We start from the raw sequence: 18,023 nt of genomic DNA, 5'->3' as shown, positions 1-18,023 counted from the left end.
AATATTAACTGAAAACGCAGAAACCTTGTAATTATTTCACCTAGTAAAGACATGAATACCAACTGATTATGAAATGAGTTGGTTCCACTAAAGAACATGCTCTACGTTTAATATTTTCTCTCTCCCCTAACCTGAAAATAAAAATCACAGGTACAAAATTTCTACTAGCAATATATTTTCCTCATTATCCAGAACCCACCATTAATATTAAGAATCAAAACTATTTCCATAAAAAATGAGTTTTGTTACTTTTAGGAAAATCACACGAAAATACACTAAGTTTACGTATAATACTTGAAAATGCAAATGAAAACTGAAGGCAAGCAATTCCATAAAACAAAAGGACTTGAGATTAACTGCTGCAAGACACTGGAGAAGTCCCCTGACACTGCTTTTGGGACATGCCAGGAGGGGATACAGCCCTGAAGTCAGGCCGCAGGGTCCCAATCCCCATGCCCCACACCCATTGACTTTGGAAACATTATTTCAGCCAAGGTTTCCTCACCTATCACAGGAGAATAATCAAATAACCCACCTCATATAATAAATTCAAGGACTGTAGGGTTTAGATCCAGAATGCCCCCTACGGGGCTCACGTGTGCAGAGGTGGGTTAGAGGAAGTGACTGGACCTCAGGGTGCAATGCTGACTGGCTGCTAGAAGGGAGGGCCTCAGGCAGAGACTGTTTCTCTGCCCACCCCGGGCTCCGCAGCCTCCTCTCCGCTTCCTGACTGCCATGACCCAAGCAGCTTTCACCCAGCCAGGCTCTTCCTCCAATCGAGCCTGCCCACTACCACGGAAGTATCTGGAAGCATGTGCCAACATAAACCTCGCCTCCTTTCAAACTGTGGGTATCAGGTATTTTGTTCCAGTGGCCAGGAAAGTGACTAAGACAAAGATTGAATGTGATTATTCTTGTAAAGCACTCAATCGTGCCTAGCACACAATAAATGTTCAATACACGCTGGCTTCCAGATTACTGCTGCAGTCGTCATCATTTCCTTGATGGTCTTTAGAAACAGAGATCAGTGTGGTTGAGAACCCACAGTCTAGAATTGATCTGCTTTAAGATCTAACATTTAATTTATTATGCAACAGCAAATACTGCTGGAGAAGGGCAAGAGAATCTGTGACTTCCAACAGGCTAGAAAAGGTTAAAAAAACAAAAGCATAGCGAGGCCAACGACCTCTTCCTCCTTGCGCGGTCTTCTTCCCGGTGACTGTCAGCTGCACCAAACACCTGCACGTGAATTCACGACACTGATCTTCCATTAACTCTCTTTCTAATTCAAAACTACAGTATGGAATGCACTGGCTGAGTACACTAAGGCAGTTTAGAGTTATGAGGTCTTTAATCAAAAGCGTAAACAAATAATGGAACAAAAATTCCTAGAAGTTAGTAACACATAAAAGAAATTAAGCTTAGAAACAGCCCCTCTCAAGTATGCTGTCTTGATCCAATTATCTAACCCTTTTATACATACTTATTCATCCCTAAAAGGACATATATCCATCTTACCACACTGTTATATGGCTTAGAAAGTTATATACAACAGTCACTAGCGAAGAACAGGTGCCCAATGAACACCTGGACGGGCACAAGCTCCCTCTGCCTCCTACAATCACACCGCACACACTCAGGCACACACACAGTACAGAGACGCACTGCACTTAGGAGTTCAGCTGTGCACACCCAGCAGAGAGAGAGAGGAGAAAGAGAGGAAGAGGAAGAGGACAGGGAGGAGGAGGGGGACGAACGAGCACAGGGGACGGAGAAAGATGACAGCTGCCACTTCTCGGAGGCAGCTCAGGCTGCCAGTTTCACTTGGCAAACAAGCTGTGCAGAGAAGGGGAGACAACCCTCCAGGGTGCTCAGCCCTCTGGGCCCCCACACCTCCTCCAGGGGCAGCCCCGCCTCAGGAAGCTGGCCCAAAGACAGGCAGTTTTTGTCCCACACACCTCCTGCTGGACGTGAGTGAGTGGCAAGCCTCCTGGGGCCCACCCCGCCCCACTCCAGCGGAGAAAATGGGCTCTTCCTAACAGCCCGGCCAGGCCAGGCAAGGGGTTTCCCAGGCAGTGCTGACTCAATAGGATTTTCCCTCACCTAGGACCGCAGAGCTCTAGGGAGAGGCTAAGTCCACTGACCTTGATTCCCTCCCAGTCTGAATGTCAGCATGAAGAATGGCAAGCTGAAGAGAGTGGGGAAATGCCAATACCCAGCAAAATCAACAGGAGCAAGCCCCTGGAAGCTGTCCTGACTGTCCTGTTCCTACTGTCATCCAAGCCAGTTCAGAACAGAGCAAACCAAAACCAGTGACAGAATCAGCACACAACTCCCCCGAGCTAACGACTCACGAAGTCTGCTGTCACACCGAACACTCCTCTTCACGCCAAGGTCCTCTCTTCACAGACACACAGTTCGCTCTGTCCACGCTGAGCGGACACACCACGGAAAGAACTCGAGCTCGCGGGAAGGGGAACTTAGGGAACTTCTCGCGGCCCTGCCCGGAGGACACGGTTCCCAGTGCTGCGCTGCTGCAGCAGTGCCGGCTCGGCCTGCACAAAGCAACCACCTTTCCCATCTAGAACACCCATCTCCCATTTCTCCAGCCAGAGGCCAGACGCATTCTCCTCCCTCCACCTGGAAGGAGAGGTCTCCCAAGGAGTCTGCGCAGGGGACCGGGGAGGAAACACAGAGCTCACTTTCTTCAGTCTCTCCTTCATAAAAATTCTTCACAAGTGTATTATAAGGCAGCTAATATATTGGTAAAATCCACCACATAAGTAATTCAGAAGTAAATAAACTTGTGAAAGATGAAGAACACAGCTTAAAAGTTCCCCAAAAAAATGTTCTGAAGCCACAAATCTAGTTCAGTGGGATTCTTTTTTTTTTGGTACTGGGAATCAAACTCATGACCTCACATTTGCCAGGCAGGCGTGTGCTGCTGAGCTATATCCCCAGCTCCTGAAGCCACAAATCTAAATAATCTACCAACTACATTTCTGACATTGCTAGTTATAAGACCCTTAAAACCACCAATTTTAATCATTAGGCCATTTCTGGTTTTAAATATGATTTTAAATTATAATTACACTGCCAATTTCTTAAGAAACATAACACTGAAAAACATCTATTATGTATTTTTATACTTATAAACTGGAGCTAATGTATAATAATATGGCATCAAATATATGTTTCAGGGAATACTAAGGAACATACTGAGTTTTTAAATAATTCATAATGTAGTAGAGAATTGCTGGTTTCCAAATAACACTATGCTGTGGATAAGAATTATAATCCATGATTACAACTAATTTCAGCATATTTACTTTGTTTTCATGTCTAAAATTTTGAAACAGCTAATAAATAGCTGGTTAAAATCATAGGCCTCTGAATGAGCTAATATTTGTCTAAGTAAATGTATTCTACCTAAGGGGAAAATATCATTCTCAAAATACATGATCACAATACATTCACAGATCCAGTTGAGACAAGGTAGCAAAGCTGTAAAGTTCTATAAAGTCCTTAAATCTGTAACTATTGATTAGATAAAGGGATTTGAACCCTGTAACCTCCCACACCTCAAAACTATTCTGACTCAAGAAGCTGGCAAGGTCTTTCAAAAACAAAGCCAACAGCCAGGTGTGGTGGTGCACATCTGCAATCCCAGCACTCCTCGCTGAGGCCGGAGGCTCACCTCCACTTTGAGGCCAGCCTGGGCTACAGAGTGAGTCTAGGTCAGCCTGAATTACCCAGTAAGACCCTGTCTCAAAAAAAAAAGAAAAGCCAACAGGCAGCAATAGTTGCTTCTCATGTCCAAAAAAACAAAAACCTGAGCCTGTTAGAGGCTGGGTGCTGCGTTTCACCTAACTAACAAATAAATGTTCAATCAGCAACAAAAGTGGATTTAGATAAGCTGGGCAAAACTCGTGACCCTCACCATTTGATTACAAGCAACACAATTTACAAACTGATGAACATGTACCCAATTCTTACCGCCACAGTGAACGAATACCACCCTAAAGTAAAATGGACACACCTCCAGTTCTTATCACCATCATGAATGGCTACTGCTCTAAATTAAAATACTCAAATTTTAAGATTTTAAAAATGACAAAATAATGCACTCCTATTACTAAGAATCTGAGATAAAAGTTTACCATAAAAGGAAACTTCACCCCAGGAGATAAACTGTTGTTCATTCTACCCTGCCACCCTATTCTCTGAACGCCACATGTACAGCTCCCGTACAGCATTCATTCCTAACAGACATTCCTATCACCAGGGGAACGCGGGGGATTCTCCCCGCAAGCCTCGCTGCGGTGCTGTCCTCCCCAGCTCTACAGAAGCCCGCACCGTCAGAGCGCCATGCTGTCTGCAGCACACTGGGCCTGCGTATTTATTAATCCGTGACAACACAGAAGTAGTATTTACCTGAAATGTGGGCAAGTTAACCACAGTGCAAGACACCAAAGGTAAGAAGGCACAAACACAGAAACTCATGCTCCCTTAGTGAAGTCAGCGTGCACATTGACATTTTCAGTGCAAGCCCAGCAGAGAGACAGACCAAGACACATGTTGGCTCCTGTCGGATCTCGATTAAATATCCCTCTCCTTGACAATTTCCTAGTTCAGTATTTTGAGAAAGTAGTACTATATAAAACAACCTACAGTTTGCCTTAAAATAATTATAGCCTTAAAAATAGAAATTTATCTACCTCATTAGTGTTCCATCGGTGCCTCTCTTTTGGTAAACTTGAACACTTCGGCAGACATTCAAGCAGCTTTTTCGGTAAAAAGATTTTTACATGACTACTATTGCTGTTCCCATGATCATCTATAAAGAAGAAAACAATAAATTCAGAGAAAATAAGAGAAAAGCCTCCTTTCAAGTACACTGGCAAGGCCACCAACAGCAGCTTGGTTCAGTGCTGTGAGGCCGTGAGCACCTGGGGCCGCCCTGCCTTAGGCAGTGACGCCAGTCTACGGCTCAGCGGCCGGGCTTCCAAGGCAGGACCCAGCTCTGCCTCGGCACAGGCAGCCGAGCAGGGACTAGCCCAGCAGCTGCCCAAACCCACGTTTGCATGATGCACATCAAAATGGCAAAATGGTTTAACTTCACACATCCCAGAAACCTCTTATTAACCAGCTGAAAAAGTTTTAAACTTTTGAGTAGGATGAATTATAATACATGACAATCTTATTCATAGACTAACACTCCTTCATTTCCTAAAATACAAGTAAGATGTCTCCTTCAAATATTATAAGGAACTGAACCTACAGTTAGCTACCAGGTAATACAGAAGCTAGCCTCTCTACCTGAATCTAAAAATACATCACTCAAGGTAACCCGATTTGCATGCACATATATGGAGAATTAATGTATTTCATCAAAATGCGAGTTACCTTAAACTCCACAGTATGTCTGACTAACCTGATCACCAGGCTACCAGATGGTTTCTACTTCACTTCTCTATATAACATTTCCTTTAGTCGTTCATTTACGTATCATTTATTATTCCACTATTACACGGACTCTCTGCCTGGCTCAAACATCCTTGCCAGTTGTTGTACAGTTAGTTATAGATTCAAAACTACCCACTCCAACTTTTTTAATGCTAAATGAAATCCCCAATATATACCCAAAAGATACAATGCATAACTAGACACAAAGGAGCAGTACATTAAACATTAAAGACTGAATTTACTCCATAAGACAATCTTACCAACTTTTTTATCTTAAGGCATAGTAAAGACACGGAACTCCAAGGGATGAATCTAAGATTCTGGCCATTCTGCTGCTTTCTAGTTGTGTGACCTTGGGTAAGTTACTTAATATTTTCAGTTTTCCAAATGCATCACTCAGAGAATTATACATCATCTAATTCTCTTTCAGGAGTAAATCCCTGTAAAATTTACTGTCATTCAATAATATGCCTTTCAATTCAGAGATGTTACATAGGCATGAAGGCGTTTATGTTACAACTGAAATACAACAATGTATTTTCTAGTTATTTACTGTACTTTTGTTTAGCATAGACTTTTTTTAATACGTAAAAAGAAAAAAAAAAGAATAAGAAAATTTTCAGAAAACCCTCTCCAACGATTCTCATCTGATTAACACATTTCTTCTCATGAAAAAGATCCTAGAAGGAAAATACTGAGCAGAGAAATAGTCTAAAAAACTTTACTGGCATCATACAGAATATTTTACAGGGATGAACTTAAGATTTTAGCATATTATATCTTTTTTGGTCCATGAACTATAAAACCAATTGAATTATAATACCATCATATATTTCTACTGCAAGACAAAACTTAAAAACTGACTGAAAGCATCTAAAGTTTTAATTTAGTAGCCAAATGAGTAAACTGTAACAAAGGAACCTGTTCACCTAAGAGAAAGCTCACAGGAAGCTCCAAGCTAATCACACACTGTGACCCTCGCACTCCTGTGTGCCTGCATGCTCCCTGCTCTGCATCCTCCCAGGGAGATGCCGTGCGCCCTAAGACTGTAAGGCACTAAAGACCAAAGCACATGAGCCTTTACCTCCTTCTCTCTGTCCCTAAAGTGATCTTACTCTGGTTTTAAAATCTCCATGATATACATGATTTTGAAAGTAGGGGTGAAATTCTAAAATCTATACTCAATTCAGATGTTCATGTTTACAGGGTATCTTTTAGGAAAATAGCACTATATGCTAGATGCTCCAATCAATGGGCTTCCTCTGCCCTGCATGTGAACGGTCTCAGGGAAAGCCATTTGTTTAAAGTGGAATTCTGAACACTAATGAACAGAATATTAAATTCTGGCTTCTATCTCTGTTTGTGATCACAACCTCGTATTAATTTTCCGTCCTTTCAGTCTCTTCAAGGAACCTATCTGCCCTGAGGTAAATAAAAGCACCTTGTGGGGGGTGCTTCTTAACAGCACAACTAACTGCCACAGGAAAAGCCTTGGTCTCCACTGATACCAAATCAGGCAGCACTGATTCGGCCCAAAGGCTTTTAAGAAGAAAGGCAGAGCAGAAGGGCTGTGTAAGCACTGTCTCAATCAAGTTGCTAAACATAGCACTTCACAGGGCCGCTGCAGCCAGGGTTTAAAAGGAACAGGAGTACGACAGGCCAATGGGCTGCCCTTAACCAGTGTTTCAACTGTGCCATTTCCAGAATTTAGGTTCATCCTGGATATAAACTGGATGTTTTTTTTTTTTAAACTGGATGTTTTTAAGAAACCTAACAATGGGAACACCTTCCCACTGTGTATTATGAAGATGCCGATCTCAATACTTCAGAAAGAATATCGAAAATTCAAAAATCACAAAATGTTAAAACTTGCACTTTCAAAGTTTGGTGTTTGCAGGTAAAACATGGTAAAGGGAACACTGGTAAAGAATCATTCACATGGCAACAGTGCACAACAGTATGTTTTTAATGTTTTTAAGAGGTGCTGCTTAATGTTTTGAGATAACTATAGGTGATTGAATAATAAAATATATGTGCCAGTTTTTAAATCCTAACAGCAGCATCTTAATAATAAAGCTCAGGAATATACATATTTCAACTGCATCTCAGTATTCAATCCAAATAGTTAACTCTGACACTGCAGAATGGGAGTGTCAACCAAATGACACTGTGACATTTTATTATCATTACCTAGCAAAATATGCATGCATGATACATGACTTTATAAAACAATTTTCTAACTTCTTCCACAATAGAAACATAGCTAGTGAAGTTCTTGAAATTGACAGATGATTTGCTTGGCTGACAGCTATGATTCTAGAGAATAAACTATCCTTTCTAACAACCTTCAAGTATTTTCCAAATTACAATTTTGGAGGTACAGTGTAACTTAGCTGAATCTTTCTAACATGCACAAAAATGCTTATTCACCTAGTTAACAAGACAAAAAGCAGAATTCTTGCTTTCAGTTCTGTTTCTAAAAATGAAGATTCTCACTGCCAAACCATTTTTAAATCCAAAGAAAGATACCTGACCTATTCCTTGAGATACTGTATGATTACCTTTCTGTAAGGTAAACTGTAACTAAATTAACTCTAACCTAGAAATGACATCTTTTTATTTTGATTCACAGTTAATAAAAATCAAATGATTTTGGCTCTGTAAATAACGAAAAACATTATTATCCAATCACGCTGATTGTGATTCATCTCTCAACCTCTAGACCCAACTGTTCAAAGTAAGCTGGTACAACTGTGTAGCCAACTGCGAGATCTTATTGGGAATATATTTGATTAACAACTTGAAGTGGAAAAATTAAAAGAAAGCTCTACAATTTTCTATTTAGCTCTAATTGTTATGTGCTAAGATTTAATTAGCAGGACAGGAACTGTTGCAGGAAAATGTAAGCGTGTGTTGTTATGTTCCAGTCGGCACAGTGCTCACAGTAGCAAGCACTGCGGTGACTAACCCAGGACCTGCAAACCACTTTGCTCCAAAAGTGTTAATCCAGCACCAACTACGTGCCAAGTGCTGGTCAGATTTTACACTAATCTTTTCCAAAGGAAGTCTCCAAAATGAAGTAAAGTCAGGTGTAATTATACAAAAAGATGTTTCAAGATTTCAAAATACTAGTATTTTTTAAAGTAGAAAAATATCAGTAGTGTACTACTGAACCATCTCTCTCCTTAGCTGATGATCATCCTATCTCTTTTTCCTACTCTAAGGGGCTCAGATGTGTCAGTCATGTTACCTAGTCTCTTGTCCGCGTTCAATTGGACTCATACCTCAGGTCTGATAACCCTCTATTTAGCTGACTGACTTTTTTTTCTCTTCTTTTTTTTGAGACAAAGCCTCAATACATACTCAGAGTGGTCCTGAACTCACTATGTAGCCCAGGGGGCCTCAAGCCACTTTGATCCTCGTATCTCAGTCTCCTAAGTGTTGGGATTACAGGCATGTGCTACTACACCCAGCTGCATTTATATTTTTAATGTAAAAATATGTGAATGGGGAAGGTAAAGCAGGGGCCCAACTTCCTGCAACCTATCATTCCAATCAGGGTCTAGGGGCATTTTCTCCTGTTTTATTTCATTCAGCTCCAACCTTGAGCTACATGTGACCAAGTGAATCAATTTTCTATTATTGGTTAGGGGTAAACATCTGTGGGACTCAACTCTATCAGGCATCCACAAAGGAATTTACGCTGCATTCTCTCATTTCATCTTCACAATAAAGCTTAAAATTATTTATCATCCCCACTTTACAGATGAGGGACATAGGCTGAGATTAATTTGCCCAGGAAATACAGCTATGCGTGGCCCGTGCAGGATTTGGACATCGCCTGTGGCTCCTCCCACAACGGGTCACACTGCTCCTGCTCGCTGTCACCTGGTACTGGACTCTAGACCTCCAGAACGGTTCTGTTTCTATCCAACATTTGCAGAGTACTCTGACTTTTCTGTGTGATTTGAGTCCACTGCTTTTTGAATCCTCACAGAAACTTTAGGACAGTAGTATTGGTTCTCCAGCCCAGAAGGATTAAGTAACTCATCTAAGATCACACAGTTCAAGTTAAAGGCAGAATCCAGGCCTCCCGAGTCCTGGTCACAGGCTGTTTCCCCTGCACTATGACTCTTGCTGCCAAGCCCACCCCTTCTGTAAGTCAAAAGCTTTTTCGAATCCTACCTTCTAGAGGTGGCACGGTGTTGAGAACACAGTAGGTGCTAGTTCCGCAGAATACACTTTGGGAAACGCTCTAAGGAAACAGAAAATAAAATGTAAAACTAATCTTTGAAAAAGATATATTCTGGCTCTTCTGTGATATTCCTGCCAAAGATGTAAAACCTGAATCTAATCATACGGAAACATCAGACAAATCCAAAACGAGGAACATGCCACAAAACGACGGCCTGCAGTCTTGCCGAGGCTCAAGGTCATCAAAGTGAGAAAGGACTGAGCTGTGCTGTGCTAGAAGAGACTGAAGAGACGACCAAACATGTCCCGAGGTTCTGACTGGACGTTTATTTACAAGGGTCATTGCATTTAACAACAGAAATGCCTCAACGTCAATTTCCTGATTTTGATTACTGTATTCCAGTTATGGCAGTCTTGTTTATAAGAAATACACAGTAAAGTATGGGAGACTGATGAAAATATTGGCAACTTACTTATAAATGGTTCCATGTGGAAAAGTGCTTAATCTTAAGGCTTCAGATGTTTCAGAACACGATGTGTGTGGAGAACATCCTTGCACGTGCACACACGTACCCGGGTAATTTTTAGGGGACCCATTATGGACTGATCACAAATGCTAAGAACCAGTGTGTTCATTTAACAGTTGGTCAATATCGAACATCCTTAAACATGTCCCACAGCACGCCCGATGCACTGCTGGTACACAACAACCTACGATGCCAAGCAGCAGTGCGGCGGATGGAAAAAGTCAGCAGAATGCCCCTGCCCTCAGGCTGCTTCATTCAGACACCAGCAGCAAGTTTCACACCGAACGGCAGCTCCTTCTCTGTATCTAGGGATTATCATTCCAGGGCTTTCCCTGTCCTTCCCTTCCCTGTGAGACGGAGCAGCAGCTGCCCAGGATACCATCTGCGGATGCCATCTGCAGTACCACCCGTGGTGGCACCCAGCCCCAGGGCTCTCCTGGACAGTAGGGACTCCTCTCAGCGCTGGGACTGCCCATTTCGAATTCCAGCGTGATACCCAGAGAGGCAGAGCCCAACACGAAGGCCTCCGCTCATCTTCACGCAGTTTCTGAAATCTGAAGTTTTATGATGCCAAAAAGAATGTCTTATATTCATTTTCTTTAACGTTTTCTGGCTTCCTATCACCAAAAATTGCTTCAGTGGCCTTCAGGAAACTTTAACAATGGTCTCACATCAAAAGTTTAATATCACTAATATTTGGTGGGACACACTAATGGTTTCACCAAAAAAAAAAAAAAAAGGCTTTTCACATCCCACTTCAAAGTCTGATAAGTTAATTAGTGGTAAAATGTTCCAAATACATACTAAATAGGAAAAATGAAGCACTAAACTAAAATACGTAACAGAAATATCAGAGACAAAACACTAAAATGCTTTCCTCCAGAGCAGAATAGAAGCCTCAACAAAACTTACTCCACAAGAAACACAAACTGAGAGGGAAATCTACCCAGTCACCACCCTAACTGCAAAACTGCAGTTCTCAAAGCACAGAAGGCCACTCACCAGAGCAGGGGCAGGAGGTGCTCTGTGTGCCAGTCCCCATCAGGGGCGCCTCTTGATGCCCCGTGTGCACACTGCAAAGACCCCGCTTCGCATCCCCATCCGCAGAGCTGAAGTGGTCCCGCCCAGGCGCCGCCCTGGCGCTGCACAGAGGTTTGGGCAAAGCAGCTCTCAGGATGGCACAGCAGAGTACATAAGCACAGGCATTCAGGTCACATGTGGGTTCATGTCCTCCTGCCACAACACAGGTGTCCTGCGCTGCCCTGGCTGCATCTGCAGTCCCCCGGGGTGAGGCAGCCCCACAGCACCTTCAGGACAGCCTGCGCTTCCTGCCACAGAACACATGTGCAAGGGCTGCCCATGTGACGGGAGGCTGGCGTATAGGGAAACTACTGACCGAGGGGCTGGGAGCCAGCAGGGACAGGACAGAAGGCCTTCCTAGAGGGCCCATGCAGACAGCAAGGTGGGCCCTTCTTAACAGGAAAAGACTCATGCTGACAGAGCATGCAAGGAAGAAAATAATATGCTACGGTGAAAACCAGGTTGGAATTTCTTTCTTTTAGGAGGTCCTGGGAGGTTATTTTGTTCTGTTTGAGATGTGGTCTCACTATGTATCCCAGGCTAGCCTCAAACTCATAGCACATAGTTCAATAGTTCGGCTCAAGATGGTCACCTAGGAGACTTTTTTTACAATTCTGACACCCATAAAATACATGATGTCTGAGGAGGGCACCCAGGCTTTGGTATAGTTTACCAATTTTCAAGTAACACGAATACGCAAAATAAATAGTTGTGTGACTCTAGGCAACTCTAAGTTGCACGGTTTTCTCAAAAGTCACACGGGAGGTTGACAACTTTATGTGCATGTGGGTCATCAGAGGATCCCTGTTTAAATGTGGGTTCTGAGTCACAAGTCTGAGTAGAATCTGAAAGTCATCTCCAAGGAGCCTCAGGTGATGCCACGGCCATGATTCACGGCTACACCTTGTATGTCATGAACCAGATCATCAACCTCAAAGATCAGGAATTAGATAAATGATTTTAAAAATCCTTCCAATCCTGACACTTCTCAAAAGCACAGTTCTATGAATTCCTCATAGGCTTTTTTTAAAAAGTGCTTTTGTCCGTTAATGCAGACTATAATACAAACTATGCCAGAGTATCCAAGCAAGATAATTAAGAGAAACTACAGGGATAGCTACTCAATTAAGTACAGTGCCCAGTAGCTGCTACAAGTACCCCAGAGGGGTGTGCAGAGCTCTGAAAGTACAGTCCCTGAGTTCAGAAAGTACGCTGTCTAGTTGAGGAGACAACAGAAAAAAGGTAATGAAATAATAATACGTGGCCTATTAAAGGCAAAAATGAGGGGCAGATGGCACCAGGGTGGAAATGCGGTGCACCAAGCACAGACTCTCTGGAGGCAGGGACTATGTCTTATTCATTCTGTCTCTTCAGAGAACCCGGGTCAGACTGCTTTCTATGTAGTTTTTGGACGACAGATTAATGAAGCAAAATGCCATCTAATAAGAAGTAATTACAGGCTTTGGAAGAGAAAAGTAGCATAAGGAAAACTATTTACAATTCTTTGAACCAAGAACTAAGGATGTTTAACTCTACAGATACCCTAAAAGCTAGCTGAGGATCCACACCACTAATTAAATCACAGATAGAGAGGCCACCTTGAGCGCAAAAACTACTGTATCAACTAGAAGTGATACGCTACACTTTTTGTCACTTATTGTACCTTAGATTAGTTCTGGAAATCCATGGGCCCTGCATAAAGCATTACAGGTAAATAACCAGAGCAGAGTCTGTTTTGAGGGAGGGTGTCTAGAGTGGGCAGGCTAACTCACAGAAACCTGCATAACGGCTAGAAGTAAATACATGTCGCTCAGGGAAAGTTCAACCAGATACCCCTCGTCAGCAGAGAGCTTCCCTCCAGGCAGCCACAGTGGTAATGGCACCCGTGCCCCCTCCATCTTGTGGCAGGGAGCTCCCCAGTCACTGGGTTCTCTCTGTGCTCCAATGAGGACAGGGCATCAACTACACATGTGCCTGGAGCTTTAGGGGCCAGGCCTGGAAGGGGGACACTTCTCAGCAGTCATCCCACTGACAGGAGTCTGGCTACCAAGTCTTAACGAACTGTAAGGGAGGCTAGGAAAGGCCCAGAAAGAGGAGACAGGTTTCAAGATCAGCTGGCAAACTGCACAATGCCACCTGTTAACTGTCTTTTAATTACAAAAGGGTCGGCCCCTTCACAAATGGCTTCTGCCAACCTACAACTCCACCTTTAAGCCCTAAGGCCACTCAGCATCTAAAACCAAAGTAGTATTTCTTCTCTGATAAATATTTTTCAAGATCTAATTGTGTTAAAAAGGCATCCTTGAAGGGCTATCTGGCTTCCTCATCCCAGTGTTTCCAGTACTTAATTCAAATGTCTGCCACAAACAGAAGCCCCAATTATTTGTGGAATTTATAAATGAGTGGCACTCTCAAAATTCCCCGGGAAAGGAGCAGTAGCCTGGTCCCCCGTCCGGGCCTGGCTGAAGGCCAGCAGTCTTTCTTAAGCGCTGCTCTCCCCCTGCCGGGGCTGCTCTGTGCTCCCAGCGAGTTTCTGGTCCCCTGGACACACATTCAGAGCAGCTGTGCCACAGAAACAGGAGCAAATCAGGAGCTGAGGAGTCTGAGTCCAGCAATGCTGTGGTCGGAAACCTTTTAGAAGGAACCATATTCCTTTATTCAAAAAATCAGGAAACATCCCTTGATCACTAAGAAAAATGGGTGGGCAGGAGAATAAAGTTTTCACCGTCAGGAAGAGTCAAGAGCTTTGGCTGCAGCATAAGCCTACTAAAAAAGAAGTACAAGGTCTAACAAAAGACAGGTTTGGGGGACACTCCATCAGATCCGGCAATGATATCTCGAGCTTGGATGAAAACATGTACCCCTAAACACGAGTAGCTTTAGCTTTATCCTTTATCTCAACCACAAAAGGTAAATGGGAAAATACATGTACTGGTACAGTACAAAAACACTTTGTGATCACCTATTACCTCTTTCCAAGAAGTTTTAAATATACCCCAAGCACTATTATACTACAATAGCCCTCACAACACTCCTATGGGATAGAAACAGAATTAAAGTGCACACTTGCATTAAAAAGAAAGAGTGTGGTAGGCAGCGCCTTCCTCCTCTGGGACAGGAAACATAAAACACCGAAACAGGAACCTCTGTAGGAACTGGGGCACAGACCATTGAGGCTCTCAAATTGAGTTCAATGCCTACGGTTAGGTTCAAAAGCAAACCACAAACAGCCGCAGGTCTAAACAGCTGTAGGATCTAACTCTAGAATAGAACTAGCCTGATTTAAGGCCTGAGAAATCAGATTAACTGACTCACTATTACCAGAGATTCATGTAAAGCATGTTTAACATGCTTTCACGATTTTTTAAAAAATCTTTCTTGATTGAACCACAATTTGGTTAGAATTTTCATAAATTTAATTTGGCCAGGAAGCTAGTATACTCAACAGTCTGAAAATAAAGAGCACTTAATAGACATCCACATTTGCACAAATACATGTATATCAGCAGAACAAACTATCCAAGATTTAAAATTACACTGTTTTAATGGTGCTTCTTGTAACTATGACTAAGGACAACCATTTTTTAACCCCTCAGATATAAAATAAACTAGGCCTTCCAGTATTCATGCACATTTAAGACGGATTTTCTGATTTAAAATCCCAGTCTTCATCCTAAGCCAGTGGCAAACATGCCTACTCTAGAAAAGGAGACATCCAGGCCCGCTCAGGCCCCTGGCCAGGGCCACTGCAGGCCCACGCCCCCACCCCACCACCACCCACGGCTTCCGCAAGAACAAGCAGCAAACGCCCTGGAAAGGCAGACATTTCTCCCAAAAGCTGGGCACAAAAAGGAAACAGCAGCTCTTAGGGAAAGCAGAAGCAAATGGGCAATGAGGGACAGCTTGAAGGCCTGGTCCTCAGAGCTGGGTGCTGGGCACACTTCCCCAGGGCGAGGACGCTGCTGGCACAGAGACTTCCCGCAGGCCCTCTGTGCTTCACAAACCACCCATCACCTGTAACTACCGCCCAGAAAACTAAAGCTTCCGAGGAAAGCAGAGGGAGACGACACTGTCCCCGTAACTGAGTGGTGAGGCGTGTGCCGGCAAGGTGGCAGGCGCACTCCCGGGCACGGCGCAGCACGGCGTGGCCCTGCGCGTCTCCATCCGCACACAGCCAACACTAGGAAGGAAGCCAAGAGGCGCTCAGGAGGCCAAAAGAGATTTGCACACAGTCTACACACACCAGCTCACCTACTTTACAGTGAAAAGAGGCTCCGCGACCCACATTCCTGGCTTGGTTACTACTAAACTACTCACAGTTCTAACGAGCTTAATTATCAGGTTGCCAAGCCCAGAGAAGATCAGAGGCAACAAATCCAAAGGGGAAAAAAAGGGAGCTAACAGTTGACACTCGGACAGAAGAAAAAGAGCGACAAGGGCAGCAAGGACAGATTTTCTTTTCAAACAATACAAGTTGGACAAATAAAAAAGGACTTGAAAGAGGCAGCAGTTTGAGATCACTTATCATAAAAGCAAACACTCCACTCAAAGGCCCTAAAAATATCACAGTTTTAAATAAAGCCCACTTCTATAACTTATGTACAACACCATGAAACCAAGCTAACAAGAAAAACCTAAGGTAATCTTCACGTCTCCTACTTGCATGGGAAAAAGTAGAAGCTTAAATACTTTGCGTATCACTTCATACTAGATAAAACATTCCACATGGTCACCCCCTCCTTTCATCCTCACTAAAAGCATAAGGCCAGCAGTGCAGGTACCCTCAGTGGCCACGAACTGCATGGTAAATAATTCCAGCTTGGCATATCCAATGAGTTTATCAACAGCAGTTACCAGGCAGTATGTCAATCGACAGAAGACACGAAAAGGGACCCATGCCCTGGCCTGGGATGAAGGGAGAGGGTCAGGAAGGCTGCCTGAAGAGGGCCTCTCACATGTCAGCCCTCACCAGGAACTTCACTGCCAAACACCAACATCCCACAGGACTCCATCACAGGAGCTGCCCTCTCGCTTCCCGGTCCTCCTCTCCCACCCCTTGTGGTGGACACACTGCCTACACGACCCCCACCCTGATGCCAACGCCTGCCCCTGTGGCTGGTGGCTGCTGAGCAGCATAACGTGGCCAAGCTGATGAGCTGTCACTGCTGTGCCTGGGCAGCACAGATTGTAACGGCTGTCTTGTTACTGACTCTCGCTGGCTCTGCAGAAGCAGGCTGCCATGTGGACCAGGCCCAGGTGGCCAGAACTGAGTGACCTCTGCTCGCAGCCAGCAAGGAGTTGAGGCCTCGGTCCAACAGCCGCACAAAGCTACTCCTTCACAGGACCCTGGGAGCTGGGAGGCAGGCCTTCCCACACTGCGCTCTCCCACGAGAGCCCAGCGCCAGGAAGGACTGCAATCAAGAGAACATCACGCCCGGCGGGAATTGTCTGCAGCATTTGGGTTGAGGGAAGCTTACGTGCTGAGTTGTGTGTTTATGGAGTTTTGTGTGTGAGAGAGAGACAGTCGGTGGAAGGTGGGCCTTGAGGATGTGCATTCTCAGGTTTATTAAACTCTTACAAGGGAGTTTGGTGAGGCCCAAGCGAGACAGGGCCCAGACCTGTGGCCGTCTGGTCGTGGGGCCCAGAGGCTGCACGCTTGGCCAGGCCCACCGGAACTCAGGACCACAGCACTCAGGACCTGAGATCATAAACACCTGCTGCGGGAAGCCGCTAAACTTGAGGCCGCTGGTAACTAACATGCCACAAACCCACTCCTTTTCCTTCCCCTGCAATCTGCTTAAACTCTGCAGCATTACAAATGACCACCTCCTTTCAAACCTCTGCACTTAGATCCCTGACTTAATTCTTCCCATTCAGTAAGACTTCTAGCCATTCTCAGCCTCTACTTATCCTCCTCCCCATCAATGAAATGTCAACACTGACTGCATCTCTGCCTTCCAGTACCTTCTAGGCTCCCAAGGTCACCTCACTATGTAGACTTCTACTCCTAACTTTCTGAGGTAGTGGGACACTGAAACTGCATCCTCACGCATGCTAGGCAACCACTCCACTACTGAACTATATTCCACATCATTTTTATTTTTTGTGGCAGCATCTAAGAGCTAAATTGCCCGGCTGGCATCAAACTTGCATCCTTCTGCCTCGGTCTCCACAGAGCTTTGGCTGCAGGTTCTGTGCCACCACACCCAGCCTCCTAATTCTTTTTGATTGATTCATTTGTTCATGCAACCACAAGGCACAGTCCTGGGCAGAGTTACACAACTACAAGCCAAACGACACCAATGCCTTCAGGAGCCTAGACCGTGGGATGTGCGGGCATGTGTGTTTGCCCTCCAGGCAGACCCATCACCTTTGCTACTCTGCCCTATGCGTGGGAAGGTGACTTCCATGACTTTAGCATCAAGCTCCCCTTGCCCTCTGCAATGAAATAAAACACAACAGGCTGCTGTCAACAAGTGCCTAACCTCTGACCCCATTTCCAATGTCATGCTGTGGAGACATATTCTGGGGCTACTGTAATTACACCTCACTCAGAGCAGAAACGTCTGCATCCAGTCTGCCCAAGACAGCTCTCTTCTGTCCCCTGTCTCACTTGGGCCTCACCAAACTCCCTTGTAAGAGTTTAATAAACCTGAGAATGCACATCCCTCAAGGCCCACCTTCCACCAACTGTGTCTCTCTCACACACAAAACTCCATAAACACACAACTCAGCACGTAAGCTTCCCTCAACCCA

The 18,023-nt window shown here is 44.3% G+C and overlaps 1 protein-coding gene across 19 annotated transcripts in view; it reads right to left on the bottom strand.

Annotated features, from left to right (window-relative positions):
* Camta1 (calmodulin binding transcription activator 1) overlaps nt 1-18,023 on the bottom strand; it is a 734,954-nt gene that overhangs the window by 698,601 nt on the left and 18,330 nt on the right. For 12 of the 19 annotated variants that reach the window (XR_010042900.1, XR_010042904.1, XR_010042903.1 and 9 more), the window contains exons 2-3: nt 9,652-9,721; nt 4,719-4,837 (exon numbers count right to left, since the gene is read on the bottom strand). The exons of 3 other annotated variants lie outside the window; for them this stretch is intronic. Coding sequence is in view for 8 of the 16 variants with exons in the window: in XM_063235416.1 (XP_063091486.1) it covers nt 4,719-4,837; nt 9,652-9,721 (189 nt within the window). In the remaining 8 variants the exon portion in view is untranslated. The remainder of the gene's footprint in view (nt 1-4,718; nt 4,838-9,651; nt 9,722-18,023) is intronic. 4 more of the 19 variants (XM_063235421.1, XM_063235425.1, XM_063235423.1 and 1 more) reach the window with 1 other exon arrangement.

Source organism: Cavia porcellus, unplaced genomic scaffold, assembly GCF_034190915.1.
Source record: "Cavia porcellus strain 051 isolate PalLab524CR breed Dunkin Hartley unplaced genomic scaffold, mCavPor4.1 scaffold_25, whole genome shotgun sequence".
Classification (NCBI taxonomy): Eukaryota; Metazoa; Chordata; class Mammalia; order Rodentia; family Caviidae; genus Cavia; species Cavia porcellus.
This window is presented reverse-complemented; position numbering and strand designations above follow the sequence as displayed.